The sequence below is a fragment of the Pongo pygmaeus genome, chromosome 9 (genome assembly GCF_028885625.2).
Source record: "Pongo pygmaeus isolate AG05252 chromosome 9, NHGRI_mPonPyg2-v2.0_pri, whole genome shotgun sequence".
Taxonomy (NCBI): Eukaryota; Metazoa; Chordata; class Mammalia; order Primates; family Hominidae; genus Pongo; species Pongo pygmaeus.
In genome coordinates, this window is record NC_072382.2 from 84,699,502 (window position 1) to 84,716,402 (window position 16,901).

At 36.3% G+C, this 16,901-nt stretch overlaps 1 protein-coding gene across 19 annotated transcripts in view; it reads right to left on the reverse strand.

Moving 5' to 3' along the window:
• The window catches only part of DLG2 (discs large MAGUK scaffold protein 2), a 2,182,864-nt gene that overhangs the window by 163,248 nt on the left and 2,002,715 nt on the right, over window positions 1-16,901 (reverse strand). For all 19 annotated transcript variants that reach the window (XM_054441573.1, XM_054441571.1, XM_054441577.2 and 16 more), the window contains one exon: window positions 12,674-12,788. In XM_054441573.1, the coding sequence (XP_054297548.1) occupies window positions 12,674-12,788 (115 nt within the window). The remainder of the gene's footprint in view (window positions 1-12,673; window positions 12,789-16,901) is intronic.

Consider the following 16,901-nt stretch of genomic DNA (forward strand, 5'->3'; position numbering starts at 1 on the left):
AAATACATAAATAATTATTTCATCCATCTTGAGTTAATTTTTGCATATGGTGTGAGGTAAGGGTCCACTTTCATTCTGCATATGGCTACCACTATCTAGCACCATTTATTGTATAGACAATCTTTTCTCCATTGCTTATTTTTGTCAACTTTGTTGAAGATCAGATGGCTGTAGATGTGTGGCTTTATCTGGGTTCTCTTTGCTGTACCATTGTTATATGCATTTGTTTTTGTACCAGTACCATGCCATTTTAGTTACTATAGCTTTATAGTATAGTTTGAAATTGGGTAATGTGATGCCTCCAGCTTTGTTCTTTTTGTTTAGAATTGGTTTGGCTATTCAGGATCTTTTTTGGTTCCACATAAATTTTAGAGTGTTTTTTCTAAGTCTGTGAAAAATGACATTGGTAGTTTGATGGTAACAGTGTTGAATCTGTAGATTGCTTTGGGCAGTATGGCCATTTTAACAATATTGATTCTTCCAATTCATGAGAATGCAGTGTTTTAAAATTTGTGTTATCTATAACTTCTTTAACCATGTTTTGTAGTTCTCCTTGTAGGAATCTTTTACCTCCTTGGTTAGATATATTTCTAGGTTTTTTACTCTTTTTGGGCTATTGTAAATGGAATTGCATTCTTTATTTGGCTCTCAGCTTGAATGTTATTGGTGCTACTACAGAAATGCTACTCATTTTTGTATATTGATTTTGTAGTCTGAAACTTTATTGAAGCCATTTATCAGCTCCAAGAGCCTTTTGGTGGAGTCTTTAGGGTTTTCAAGTATAGAATCATTTTCAGTGCAGAGATAAATTGGCTTCTTCTTTTCCTATTTGGATGCCTTTTATTTCTTTCTCGTGCCTGATTACTCTGGCTAGGCCTTCCAGTACTATGTTGAATAGGAGTGGTAAGAATGGGCTTCCCTGTCTTTTTCCTGTCCTTAAGAGGAATGCTTCCAGCTTTTGCCTGTTCACTATGATGTTGGCTGTGGGTTTGCCATAGATGGCACTTATTATTTTGAGGTATGTTTCTTCTATGCCTAGTTTGTTGAGGATTTTTATCATAAAGGAATGTTGAACTTTAAAGTTTTTCCATGTCTATTGAGATGATCATTTGGTTTTTGTTTTTAATTCTGTTTATGTGGTGAATCACATTTATTGCTTTGCACACATTGAACCAACCTTACATCCCAGGAATGAAGCCTACTTGATGGTGGTGAATTAACTTTTTGATGTGTTGCTGGATTTGATTTGCTAGGATTTTGTTGAGGACTTTGGGTCTATGTTCATTAGGGATATAGTCCTGTGATTTTCTTTCTTTCTTTTTCTTTTTTTCGCTGTATCTTTGTCAGATTTTGGTATCAGGGTGACAACAGCTTTCTCAAATGAGAGAGGGAAGAGTCCCTCCTCAGTTCTTTGGAATAGTTTCAGAAGAATTGGTTATCAGCTCTTCTTTGCACATCTGATAGAATTTGGCTGTGAATCCATCTGGTCCAGGGCTATTTTTGGTTGCTAGGTTATTAATTACTGATTCAATTTAAGAACTCAATATCATTCTGTTCAGGGTTTCAATTGTTTCTGATTCAATCTTAGAGGTTGTGTGTTTTGAGGACTTTATCTATTTCCTCTAACTTTCTAGTTTGTATGCACAGAAGCATTCATAAAAGTCTCTGAGGATCTTTTGTATTTCTGTGGGATCAGTTGTAATGTCACCTATGTCATTTATGATTATGCTTATTTGGATCTTCTCTTTTTTTTTTTCTTCATTAACTAGCTAGTGGTCTACCGATCTTGTTTATTGGTTCAAAGAAACAACTTTAGGTTTTGTTGATTCTTTATATGGATTTTGGAGTCTCAATTTTGTTCAGGTCTTCTCTGATTTTAGTTATTTCTTTTATTCTGCTAGCTTTGGGGTTTGTTCTTGTTTTCTAGTTCCTCTAGATGTATATTTAGATCTTTAATTTGAGATCTTTCTAAATTTTTGATGTAGGCATTTAGTGCTGTAAACTTTCCTCTTAACACTGCTTTTGTTGCATCCCAGAGATTTTTGTATATTGTATTTCTGATTTCATTTATTTCAAATATTTTTTTATTTCTGCCTTAATTTTGCTGTTTACCCAAAAGCCATTCAGGAGCAAGTTGTTTAATTTCCATGTAATCGTGTAGTTTTGAGAGATCTTCCTGGTAGTAATTACTATTTTTATTCCACTGTGGTCTGAAAGTATGGTTGGCAAGATCTCGATTTTTTTTTAATTTATTGAGAATCACTTTATGGCTGAACTTGTGGTTAATCTTATAATATGTTTCATATGCATATCAGAAGAATGTATATCCTGTGTTTGATGGGTGGAGTATTTTGTAGATGTCCAATTGGTTCAGTCATATTGAAGTCAAGAATTAAATTTGAGTCAATTTTAAGTCCAGAATTTCTTTGTTAGTTTTTCTGCATCTATGATCTAATGCTGTCAATGGGGTATTGAAGTCTCCAACTATTATTGCTTGACTAAGTCTTTTCATAGGTCTAGAAGGTTTTATGAGTCTGGGTGCTCCAATGTTGGGTGTGTATGTAAGACAGTTAAGTCTTCTTGTTGAATTGAACTCTTTATCATTGTGTACTATCCTTCTTTATCTTTTTTTTTTTTTTTTCTGTTGTTGGTTTAAAGTCTATTTTATTTGATATACGAATAGCGACTCTGGTTAAATAATTTTTGAAAATTTAATCTGAGATGATTACCAAATAGGGTTGCATATTAATTTGATTAACAAGGGGCAAGGAGCCTAGTCAGTAAACCATTTGCAAGCCATGACATAATTAGGTAAAAGATTAAATACAGTTAAACTCTCTCCAATTTGGTGACATCTGTAATCCATTCATTTTAATTGATTCAGCAGTTACTATATGCCAGACTGTCCAGATGCAGAATTTAAGGAGATGAAATCTCCGTCTTTGAGATACTCACAGTCCAATGGAGGGGGGCAGGTGAGTCAACAAACAGGAAAGAGCACGTGAAGACTGGAGGAGAGCTGTTTATGTGGTCCACAGGAAAACAGAGGAGCATGTGCTTGACTCCAGCAAACATTGGTGGCTCTCTTAATACCATTTTCTATTTAATCATCATCTTTAATTGCTAATCAAAAAGTTCATTCCACAAGTATTTAAAGTTAATTTAAAGAAGTGTCAGACACTGTTCAAACACCGAGACTTAAGGACAAGTGATTTATGTCTATTTCCTTGTTCCCTTGAAACTAACCTAACCTACATGATTGGCAGTTGGGCAGGGGAAAGAGGGAAGCTCCCTCAATTTTTTCATGCCCTCCCCTCTCACCTATCCTCCTGTGAGCATTCTGTATCTTACTTTTTACTGTTCTGTTCTCCTTTTTATCTAGAGCTGTCTGGTTTGTTCTAGAAAGCAGTCATTTTGGGTTATGAGGCAAAGTACCTCCTGTGGAGATGAGAGATTTCTGGAAATATGATTACCATGGGATTAGTGGAAAGGTAAGCAGAATCTAGATTGTAGGAATGATCTGTGGGCTCCTTAATGGCAGAAAATAAGTTTTATTAATCTTTTTATTTCCAGAGTCTAGCAGAGTATGAGGTAGATGTCTGTGGCTCAGAAGAGGTTTTCTGGATGAATCAATTAATGACAGGCCAACCATTAACAGTAATGAGATCTGGATTCTAGACCTTGAAGTAGAAGAATGGAGGAAAACGTGATGGTCAATGGAAGAGTCACTCATGATACTTTTGTCCCTCTTCCTACAGAAATATAAAAATTAAAATCCTTTTAAAATCAGGTAGCCTATGATTGCAAGGGAAAGAGGAAACTCTCAGATCCACAATAACTCCTCCTTCTTTCTATTTCTGGCATAAAATTGACTGCCTAAAGACAAAGCCTTTTATTCCACAATTAAGGATACAACTAAAAATGCAAATCCCTGAAAGAGTAAGCATTATGCTAATGGGTCTCAAAATATAAATGAAGAATCAAAATCTATTCTGCTTTAAAGAAGGCACCGGTTTAGGAGGCAAGCTCTAAGTATTTGAAGCAATAAAAGGAACTCCCCTTTGCCTAACAAGTCCCATATAGCAGCCTCCTTCATACATTCAGTTTAACGTCATCCTAACAACAAGCCTGTGAACTAGGTACTATGTCCATTTTATAAATGCGACACTCAAGTTTTAGCAAACAATAAGCTATGCACAACTGTCATTATCCATAATGGTAAGTTACGAATTCTGGATGAGAAGCCAGATCTACTTGGAGGAAATCAGTACAAAGTATAAAACAGAAGTTATATCATCAATAGGAATTTAGCCAGTGCCCTTACAAGTCTAGACACTGTCCAGACTTCCTGCTTCATCCTGTTAAACTGTTTCAGGTACCTGATTATGTTCCCCTCCCAGTTACCTTTGCCCTCACTAAGATTTTAAGAGAGAAAAGTAATTCTGAATTCAAGAAGTTTCTATTTCCTATTCTGCTGCAACATATCATAGTCAATATGTTTCTAAGCGAATAACTAATGATGTTGCTAAATAAGAATTATGAGGAAATGAATGTGTGCAATAAAAATACCACTGTCAGCTAGCCCTGTGCCAAGTACTGGGCAGGGGGGTGCACACAGCTGACTGTGGCATGTTCTCTGGGAAACAGCTAACATGTTGGGTCCAAGATTGGAGGGGAAAAAGACAAAAATGTGACTTATAACACAGTCCACAGATTTTATGGCTTTGCCTTAAATGCTCTCAAGAAATCCATTGCCAAGTGAAGCTGGAAGCAGCTTGTACCACTGGAGTGAAGACTCCTGCCATTCCACACTCTTCTTTATCATCCCCAGGATACTAACCAGCAGTTAAATGGGGCAGGAAGTAGAGTGAAAAGATATGTTTGCTACTATAGAGAAAAATAAATGACCAGAGTGTCTTACCTACATGATGATGTAGCTTTTCCCTCCCACCAAAATCAGTCAGGTGGGAACACACTTCCCCCAGAACAAAAGCTCAAAGGCGAAGTGTCTAGGATGGAATGTGTTTTCTTGAGACTGCCCTTGACGTGACTTCAAGCCTTAGTTCCCAGGAATAGAAAGACCAACTGTGTTGAGAATGAGGTTCACCCTGGGCCCTTCCCTTACTTCAAGTTCTCTCACTAAGAGGGTATGGGCTGTGCGTGCTTGTCTAAATCCATTATTAAATTAGGGCCCAATTTAAAGAGTTTGTCACACAGTTTAGCAAACAAATGAAACAGCCTGAAAGGCCTTGCAGCGCCACATATTTTCTGGAAATCCCAGTAGCAGCAGGTAGAGCCTGCATCCTGAGGATACAACCAGACTCGATGCACTTGGTGTCAGCCAAGCTGGTATTGGATTTCAATAGGATTGTTCAAATACGTTGGCTTATATTTTAATATTTTCTCTCACATTTGTATAGGAAAGATAGTCTTGGAATTAATTCATTTAACAAATGTTTCCTAAGGAGAATTCTTTATGCCAAGCGCTGTGGCATAAAGCACTAGAGCTGTGAAACATCAAGACATTACTGGGATTTGCAGGTCCAGTATTGAATAATATTGATTCATTTCAAAACATTTTATCATAAATGCTTAACAAGGACCAGAGTAGTCACTATCTTAAAGTAGTCACTATCTTAACAGGTGAGTTTCAAATATTAGTGGTCTTCTGGGCAAATTTCACTTCAGGAAGTCAATAGGCATGTTGTAAAAATCAAAATAGGATAATAATTGCAAGGCACATAACACGTGGGGTATCAGGAAATGAATTACCATAATGGTCTGCATATTATTTGGATTGCCTATAGATCTAGACTGTGAGAAACTTGAGGAAAGGGGTTCTGTGGTCTTATTCATCAGAGTGCCCTTAACAACTACTACAGACTGGTACATTGGAAGTAAGTACAAACACCATATTTACTGAATGAAAGAATCAAAGCATGAAGGAATCAATTTACGAATGCCTTAAGTTAAACGAGGGGCAAGAACCTGACCTGAATGAGTTTGTCATATTACATAGCCTTTGAGGCAAAAACTGTCTCAGGTAGTAGCAACTTTGAGTAACATATAGACTTATAACCACTGTAAAAGAAATAAGACTTTGAAATTCAGAATGAAACTATGAGCAGAGGGCTGGAAAGGGGTGAAGAATGCCGAGGGGAAATAGAAGAAATCATGTGGTTAGGAAGACTGATAACATATATGGAGACTTGGAATGGCCTACTGTATATGCAGTGAGTCTTTCTATCATGTGGCTTCTACTGAATTCTTTTCAGGTTCTGCCTCTGGGTAGAGCCTTGTCTGGATGAGAAAAGCTGATGAGTTGACAGAGCTGAGAATTCTGGAGCCATGGAATGCTGGCCATCTCCTTCAGGCTTCATGGGGTCCAGAGGAGGAAAAATCTAAGTCATCAGAAAGTCTGTCCTTCTTCCTTTGCTGAAGGCAAGCAATGGGATGAGAGGGGCTTATCTCACTGCTGCGAAAACAGCGTCTTAGTCACAACCAATTCTGTGGTCTCTCTGTCTGATAGGGAAAAGGTGACTTCATAATAAATGATGAATATTACCAACATTTATCAATTACTTCCCATGTGCCAGATATCTAAATTCACTATTTTATTTCATCCTCACAACCACTTTTTTTATTTTATTTATTATTTATTTATTTATTTATTTATTTTATTTTATTATTATTATACTTTAAGTTTCAGGGTACATGTGCACAACGTGCAGGTTTGTTACATATGTATACATGTGCCATGCTGGTGTGCTGCACCCGTTAACTTGCCATTTAGCATTAGGTATATCTCCTAATGCTATCCCTCCCCCGTCCCCCCACCGCACAACAGTCCCCAGAGTGTGATGTTCCCCTTCCTGTGTCCATGTGTTCTCATTGTTCAATTCCTACCTATGAGTGAGAACATGCAGTGTTTGGTTTTCTGTCCTTGTGATAGTTTGCTCAGAATGATGGTTTCCAGTTTCATCCATGTCCCTACAAAGGACATGAACTCATCATTTTTTGTGGCTGCATAGTATTCCATGGTGTATATGTGCCACATTTTCTTAATCCAGTCTATCATTGTTGGACATTTGGGTTGGTTCCAAGTCTTTGCTATTGTGAATAGTGCCACAATAAACATACGTGTGCATGTGTCTTTATAGCAGCATGATTTATAGTCCTTTGGGTATATACCCAGTAATGGGATGGCTGGGTCAAACGGTATTTCTAGTTCTAGATCCCTGAGGAATCGCCACACTGACTTCCACAATGGTTGAACTAGTTTACAACCCCAACAACAGTGTAAAAGTGTTCCTATTTCTCCACATCCTCTCCAGCACCTGTTGTTTCCTGACTTTTTAATGATCGCCATTCTAACTGGTGTGAGATGGTATCTCATTGTGGTTTTGATTTGCATTTCTCTGATGGCCAGTGATGATGACCATTTTTTCATGTGTATTTTAGCTGCATAAATGTCTTCTTTTAAGAAGTGTCTGTTCATATTCTTGGCCCACTTTTTGATGGGGTTGTTTGCTTTTTTCTTGTAAATTTGTTTGAGTTCATTGTAGATTCTGGATATTAGCCCTTTGTCAGATGAGTAGGTTGCAAAAATTTTCTCCCATTCTGTAGGTTGCCTGTTCACTCTGATGGTAGTTTCTTTTGCTGTGCAGAAGCTCTTTAGTTTAATTAGATCCCATTTGTCAATTTTGGCTTTTGTTGCCATTGCCACAACCACTTTATGGTATCCTATTACTATACTCGTCTTCACAGATAAAGAAAGTAAGCCCAGAGAGACTGATTCGTCCGTGGTCACAGAGCTAGGATGTGGCAGAACCACGATTCACATGTTTTTCTATCTGGCAGAATCTAGCAACTGTGTGCTTAAATGCTGCTCTACAATGTCTCACAAATAGGATCTGAATGTCCGTGCTCATGTTGTCTAGCTGTGTGATCTTGGGGGAATCATTTAACTTCTCTGAGTTTCAGTTTCTTCATCTATAAAATGGAGGCAATATCCCCTGAATCATAGGGTTTTGGGGAGAATTCTATGGGATGATACATGTAAAACAATAGAATAATGGTTGACCCATAGAAAATGTCTGACAAATACTTCCCTCTATTTCTACTTCCTCATCTGTGTCAGGGATAACTGCCTTCCAAACTGGCTACAACACCAAGGGTCTAAGGATCCTCGATATGTTTAATATAAGGTAGTAAAGACACTCTCTTTTGTTTGTCTGTGTACCTTGTTATCTGCCTGGAATGTTCCCTCTTGTCTATTCCATCTGTAAGCCGTAAATCATGACCCATTAGTGAGTTATTAAATCAAGTTAATGAGCTATGATCTCCATTTTTTAAAAAGGAGAGAAACAGAATGGAAACTAACAAAGTACACTGTATACAAAAAGTGTTATTACTGTTTAACAAAAATGTTGTTTCTGTTTTATGTGTATATGTATTTACTGGGTCAGGATAAATAATGTACTTCTTACTTTGCTTCTAAATATTTGAAAGGCTCCTGGTTACCTCATATAAGAGCTTCAAGAATTAATTAGATATCTTTCCATGGAAGCAATCAAGATTCCAGGCCTTTCTAGAGCTAACAGATCTTTTCATAACACATTGCATTTAATTATCTTCCCTTCGTCTGTCTTCCCCATCAGACATAAGTTTTTTTCAGACAGGAAACATGACTGTTACTGCTGCGTCCTCAGTGTCCATTATAGGTCCTGGCACATAATATATACTCAAAAAATGTTTGATGAAGGTCTGAATAAATCACAGCAACTGTTTCTTAAATCCACATTCAAAACTCAGAGGTTATTTGCTTGAACTCTCAAAATCGATATCTTTTATTAACAAGTGAACAGGGCTGTTTTTCTTTTACATTCTTTCCTGTGACCTTTTTCTCCTTCCCCTTGGTGGAATGGTTTGCTTTTTTTCCTCGCCCTCCCCATTCTCCCAGCATCCTGGGTACTCTAACTTTCCTTTTATCAAAACAAAAGATCGTTCTTTAGAAATTTGCACTTTTGTATAAATTTAATCCCCCATATCTTTGGCTTCTCCTAGTAGCATTTATACAAAAGGTGCATCCCTGTTAGTAGCAGGAAAAGCCTTGTTCTTTCTTTATTATACCAGCTTTTATCAGCTAGTAGATAAGAAGGGAAAAGGATATTTTAGAGGTAGCGAGATCTTCATGAGCTCATAAACTCACTCTTCCAAGGCAGTGAACGAGAACCTCAAAATACATGCAATAAAATTCATATTCCAGTAGCTCAGGAGCCTAAATGCATCTATGTTTGAAGAATTGATAATGTACTTGTGCAGCATTTTGAAAAACATTTTATTCATATTTGTAACCTTATTTACTTTTAAATGAACTACATGTTTCACAATGTTTTACCGCTATATGTTTCACAATGCAGGAAATACACAATACAAGTAGCATATTAAATCAAACATACTCAAATCATTCCCATAGAACACGAACAGTTAACATTAGCAATAATCAATTCCGCTTGCACGGCACCACTAAAGTACTTCAAGCACTTCACACAAAAGATTAAAGGAAAAAAATTATAACTAGATTAGAAAATAGAGAGGGTTGGCTCATGTTTAAAATACTGCCTGGCTCAGAGAGTGCTGGTTACCACTCCCTTCAAAATTTCAGGTAAACAAATTGCTACCACCTAGGAAGATCATTTCTAGTGGGGAAATGAAGGCAGCTTCTGCAAGACCCCAGGAAGGTACATTCTCTCTGACACCACCAGGACCAGGGCTAGAGCCGGGAGCATGCTTGTGAGCATGCATGTGTGTGTGTGTGTAGGGGTATGGGAGGTAAATCCAAGGGGAAGAATGGTTTTTTGGTGCAAGCAAATATTTTACTAAGTCAGCTAAATTGTTTCTCACAGAACAAAGAAGGTGCTTGCTTTCTGATTTAGGTTTTGGCTTCATAGAAAACTATAAATAATACCAAAGAAATCCCACATTCCTATAGCACAGTTTATCCTGTGCAAAAACCCCAAAGACATTTGTGTTAGAATTTCTCCTCTCCTTATTCCTTAATCAAAGAGTCCAGCACTGTGCTGACAGAAGCAGATTGGGAATCACAGCTAAAGTGTATTCAACAGCTGACACCACATAAACTAAGCCCTTAGGGAGGCAGAGTGATGTGGGGAGAAGTATGGGACTCGTCGTAGGAGAGCTGATTCTGCCACAAATAGCTGTGGGATCCCAGGCAAGTCTCTGTCTCTGTTCTCCTCGGGCCTCAGTTTCCTCTTCTGTAAATTAAGCAGAGGGCCCAATGATAGCTAAGATTCCTTCTAGCCCTAGAATTACATAAAGCTAAGCAAAGTGAGGAGAATCACACCATTTTCAGGATGTTATTCTCTGATTTGTGACATGCTCATCCTCTTATATTTATATAATCAGAGAAACCCTGCTAGTAATTTATTCTGAGAGAGCAAGTAGTTGACTTTCTAAAATAAACACAACTGACCATGGTCCTATACAAGCACTCTAGACAAAGCAAGCATCTGTATGAAAATCTTGTAGCCAAAATTGGTATTAAAAAAAGTACAAAGGTACAAACTTGTTGAATTCTTTTTGGTAAGAATTTCACTTAGGCCTTGCTTCTTGCTTTTTTTTTTTTTTTTGGTCTGTTTTATCACTTTTCATGAGAATAAGGCCAGGGAGCTCTTGTAAGTTCTTTCTTTCTGATTTGCTGATATGAATATACGCATGGCCCATATTTCTTTTAATTTTATGTCTCTTAGAGTTGTTTAGACACTAAAGTCAGCCCTCTAGGTACAAAATAAGTAGTAATAATTGAACATTTGGAAACTAAATACCATATTTGTATATTACAGAGATTTCATTTGGGGACTTTCTTATGAAGTGTCAAGTATTTTTGAGTCTCATTAAAAAGAGGTTCCTCCTTTCAATACAGTCTCCAACCACTACTTTGTTACTCTAAGTCTTTGTCTCTTCTGTATGTTATACTTCTATTTATGATTTTAGAGAATAAAGATTTGAATCTAATTACTACTCTTTCAAATAAGTGTATTAGTTTTATATAATATCATATCACTTCATTCAATTTTCTTAATCTTCCAAAACTTAATAGCCATTAGCAATATATTTCAGCAAATTTCTTCTAGTATCTGAACAATTTATGCATTCTATCTCTTAATAAGATACTTGGTAATTTTCCCTCTGAGCTTTATTATATATAACCATTTCAGTTACACTAACTGATTTAGTTCTATCCTATTAACCCAGCTGACTTTTTCCAATTTGCTACCAGGGACTAAAACATTTCAAAATTTAAAAATATTTTGTAGCATGTAGACCAGCAATACAACACAAGAGAGAAGAAGAACCACAAATGGAGCTTGTTAACTTTCCATCATATTTGTAATGTCACTACAAGACATGTTCTAGGGTGGTTCTGAACAGTCACAGATGACAATTAAGGGTATCAAAATAATCTTTTGAAATGGAGTTGGCCAAATTCAAAGGGTTAATAACTTGTTTTTCTTAATCTCAGGGCTTCTCTGGAATAAGAAGGGACTCTAGGCTTATCACTTCAGTTGGGAAATTAAGCCCTATGAGAACCTGTCCCTTCCAGAATCCCACTCCCTTCTTAGCCCTGCTGTGAATACCAAATACACACAAAACTTAACTTTAGAGCCAAAGTGGAACCAACAGCAAAAGTTCAACTCAAGTATGTAAATTAGTATCTATAACATATACGTCATGCCTAAAATTTCAGGTAAGAAGGATATGACCTCAGGTTGGAGTCAGATTGAATTCAAGCCAGAGTAGGGAGTGGAGAATTTAATAAGAACAGGCATGGTTCTTCCATATGGTACGTAGATTCATGTTGCCCGTTAATTAGGCATCACTTTCTTCCTTTTGCCCATTAGTACTTATATATTTTTAAAAGTACAGTCAGCACTGATGAAGTTTGGAAGTAATACGGGAAGCTTGTCTTGGAAGAGGAGCATGTTATAGTTGAGTGTGGATGGATCTTACTCAAGAGGTAGCTACTAGGATGAAAGACTGGAAGGCATTTCACATTCAATCAATCATTTATCTTTTTCTGGTAAATTAATGAGTTTTGTCAGACAAGGAACAAGTAACTTTTATGGTCTGAGAAAAAAACTGGTAGCGACACGACACAGAAGGAAGTCTTTCTGCCAAAACTTGTTAGAGAAAAGCACATAACTCTTTAGAAGAATGCTGTGGATTTTAAATTGATGCACTAAAGTTAATGCAATCAGTATCTGGCAGGTTAGGAGATAATACAGGAATATTTTCTTTTCACACTGATGGTAAGCAAATGTCCAAGGGTTTGGTCCACATATGCCATTTAAGATTTATTAGAAATGAAAATGTTTCTTCTCATTATTTTTATTGCAACCTATGCTGAGCCCTTTATCCTGGATCATAACATTGCCAAAGAATAGCTTGATAAAAGCAGGCACCTTTAACTAACTTAATCTAATAACATTTCAAACATTTATTCCAAATGCTTAAACATAAGGTCTTTCAGTAGTGTACTGATGAACATGGGTTAAGTAGGACACATGTTCTGTTGCTACATGGTGTTGCCTTTGTTTTCTCAAGTTGAATTGCTCACAAAGTACGGATAGAGAAATACTCCATTGCCTACCTGACGTAGAGGGAGCGTTTCTGATTGGTTCGCAGGGATCCGGACCCGGAGCTCATGCTGTGGTTCATCATCTGCTCTCGTAGGTCATGGATTTTGGCCTCAAATCGAGCGTAATCTGGGAATGAAAACAAAGGTAGCAAATTTGGCTCTGTGCCTTCAAGAGTTAGAAATGCTGCACAGCCCAGGCAACCCTTCACCCACGTTGTTGGTTCCTTTGCCAAACAATGGGGAGATGCACAACTCAAGGGTATGCCTCTTTACTATTATTTACTCACAGACATTTATAAGAGGAAAATGATAAATCAGTTATTTCCCAAAAGGTACCTAGAAAACACACCACCATCAAATTCCCAACTTGTAAAAAGTCCATGGGGGCTGGGAGAGGGAAGATGGGGGATCATGGGAAAGGAGGGAGGTAGATGTGGTTATAAACAGGCAATGTAAAGTATCCTTGTGGTGATGGAAATGTTCTCTATCTTACCTGCAGTGGTGGATATTGGTAACTGCACGTGTGATAAAATTGCACAGAACTAAACACACACACACACACAACTGGGGAAAATCTGAATAATATCGATGAATTGTGTCAACGTGAATATCCTAGTTGTGATAATATGCAATAGTTTTGCAAAATGTTACTATTGGGAGAAACTGAGTAAAGTAGTTATTTCTTACAGCTGCATGTGAATATATAATTATCTCAAAAACAAAAAGCAAAAAAAAAAAAAAACAAAAAACAAAAACTCCATGGGAATCCCAACTCAATGGGGTATTGAGGAGAGACTCTAGTTACTCTCAGCCTGATAGACCTGACAATCAAGAGTTTGGTGATGAATTGTGTAAGAAATGTCATTTAATTTAACTAAGTTTTGTTAGGGGGTGGGGGTCTGCTAGAAGTTGACCACGTGGGATCATACCTCAATTTAGTCCTATAGCTTTGCCCACATGCCAAATTTTAGAAATTTTCAAACATTAAAAATTATGGGCATAAAAAAATCAAAGAAATCTGCATATTATACCATTGCTATTGTTTCATAGAAAAAAATATTTTTGGCATGTCAATCCAATAAAAATAAAGAAAGAATAGGTTCTAAGGTACTTATTAACACAATGAACATGTAAAAAGAAACGGCTTTTGATGTTTCAATATTTTTTATCACAACCTAGAAACTTCTATCATTTCCTTGGCAAAACAATGTCTTGCTTTAGAAAATTCAGCAGGCTTAACTTACCCACAAATAACTTAAAAATGTTAATTGAAATTATAAATGGTTCTTTTAATTACAAAGAAACTCACCATGAAGAATTTTAATAGAGTATATCAGTACATTTCAGAAAACAATTTGATTTTCAATTCAATTTATTCACAACTTTAATAAAACAAGGATGAATGAATATAATAAAAGATGATCTACTTACAGAGTGTTTCAAATTCTTTATAAGAAAAAGTTCTATAAAATGTAATTTCATTTCAACTTACTGGATATGTATTGATTAATGTAGGGATAGCTTTTCTAAAAGATTTGACCTTAGTTTTCAGCAATAAATAGATAACAGGAAAATAAACTCTGAATATTAAATATTTTTAAAGTTTAGTACACAACAGATAAAGCCATAATAGTTGGCTGGAAATTTCTGGTGCATAAGCAAAGTCTGGTATTATCCAGATTTGGAAGGCTTCCTGCTCATGCTTAGCTTTGAATAATTAAGTCCTAAATGATTAAATAAGCAGAACACATATTTAACAACATATTTAAGGTAAAGATCTATTGACTATAATTTAGGAAAATGTATTTCATTTTCTAGCGAGAGAAAACATTTATTTATAAACATCAATATGATACTGTATGCAAGCCAGGCGTGGTGACACACACATATAGTCCCAGCTATTTGGGAGACTGAGGCAGGAGAATCACTTGAGCCCAGGATTTCAAGGTTTCAGTGACTTATGATCTCACCACTGCACTCCAGCTTGGGTAACAAAGAGAGACCGTGTCTTTATTTAAAATTAAAAAAATAAAGATACGATACTGTATGCAGATTTAAATCATTTTGAGCAAGTCGTATTTTCTTGCCACCTTGGAAGAGTCAATTAACATTTATTGCTGACCACATGGCAGACAATATGCTCAATGCTTCATGGGCATTATCTCATTTCTGTTTTAAATTACAAAACGAAGTCTATGGATGTTGAAAATTTTGAAATATATAGAAAAACACAGGATAAAAATTGAGAGGCTCTCGTCTCTTCTGCCTTCCCTTACCTTCTCTCTCACTGCTCTCTTTCTCTACAGCTTACCCTAGTGGTACATGTATGGTTGTGTGCTGGATATGTATGTGTGTGTTTGTGGGTAGCTGTGTGTGTACATACACACATACCCATACAAACAAAACCATAGCTATTTAATGTATTCAGACTTTTTCCCCCTTTTTAATAGTGTAATTTGGATATTTTCCTGCCTTCTACCAAATACATAAATATCATTTTTCTTAATACTCTTAATACTCTATTCCATAGTTTAGACTGTATTTAACAACTCCCTTATCATTAGATATTTAGGCTTGTCCAGCTTTTTGCTATCATAAACAGGGATCTTGGTGTATGTGTGCATGTTGACAGCAGGTTAGTAGAGCACCAGAAGTGGAACTACTGGTCAAACCTTTGCACAAAAATCATACAGCCTCTAATAGCATTTCCAAGAGAAGAAAATGGCCTTGTCTGGAACACAGATCAGGAACTCTTAACTTTTTCTGATCCATGCTTTACATTGCCACTTGATAAATACTACTTGTCACCTCTGAGTACCACTAAATCTCCCATCTAGAGATGGGACACTCTCCTTTATACCTTTGATGACTTTACTACACATGATAAAAGCAGGAGATCCCATCTTCCAGCTGCCCCTTCTTAAACATTTAACTCTGTGCAAGTCCCAACCCTCATTTAATCACTTTGCTACTTCATTGTATTCATCACACCAACTTGCAGTTATTTGTACAGTTGTTCATCTTCCATTAGACTGAGCCCTCTGAGGGCAGGAAATATTTTTCATTCTTTTTGGAACTTCCTTTTCCCAACATAGTGTCTGAGATGCTCAATAAACTTTTTTTTGAGTGAATAAAAAATAAATGAGGGAGTAGAATACCTAGATGAATTCAGTTATAAATTGGCTCCAGATACTGAAATTGTCCATTTTCATTTTCATGTTTTTGCAATGAGAAAGATGAACATGCGTCTCCCCTAGTACTACTTTTTTCAAAACTAAATATTCTAATTCCAAGGCTTTATTTCTGTCAAATCACTACCACTTCCAAATTCTTCTGTTATTTTTATTGTTCTCTAGGATCTCTCCATCTCAATCATGTCATACAGTGGAAACAATTCTCTGACACTTCATCTATATACAATCAACACTTTGTTAGGCTCTTGTAGCTGCCACATTTTTTATAACACAATAGGATACTTACCTTAATAATAAATTATATTTGCCTTACAGTATGACTTATTAGATACCCAAAATGTTTTCTGCCATGCTTTCAAAATGTTTTGACTGCATGACATTCTATGGTGTTAAAATTCCCCAATATGAATGATTTATACTGCATTTGCCTTAATTGGAATCTATCCTGTTTTCATCTTTCCTACTTTGACAGTCATATTAATGTAAATCCTGTGTCAGAGGTGCTTATCTGTCTGCTACTTTTCTTTGAAAACTAAACATAGATGCAAGAAATTACACATAGTAAAACTAGTAAGATCTGGGTTTATAAATATAAATGGTGTGTCTGTGGCGGCAGAGCTCTGTCTCCAGCTTCTTGGAGATAAACAAGTTTATAGTTAGAAATGCTCTAGAAGTAAACAGGAAACCTGCTACACAAATTGTGAAATATAAGTCTTTATGTTTTATAGAAGTACTGAAATTGTATTTCTGAACAAGTTAAAACAGAAAAACCTAACACTACCATATCCATTAAAAATTAATTCTCTCTTCCTCAAATGTTTTACTCATATCTATGCCTGTCCCTTTGGAACATTTTTCAGTCAAATTCATAACACTGTCTTGATTCTAAGCCTCAGGAGAACATTCAAATGAAATTTTCAAATGCTTCAATCTTTATATCATCCAATGTGGAATTCATGTTTACTGAGCACCTGCAATGAGCTAGGATCTGTACTACATACTTTAAAAAATATATTATTTTTCCTAAGAAAGTTCTGAGGTAGATA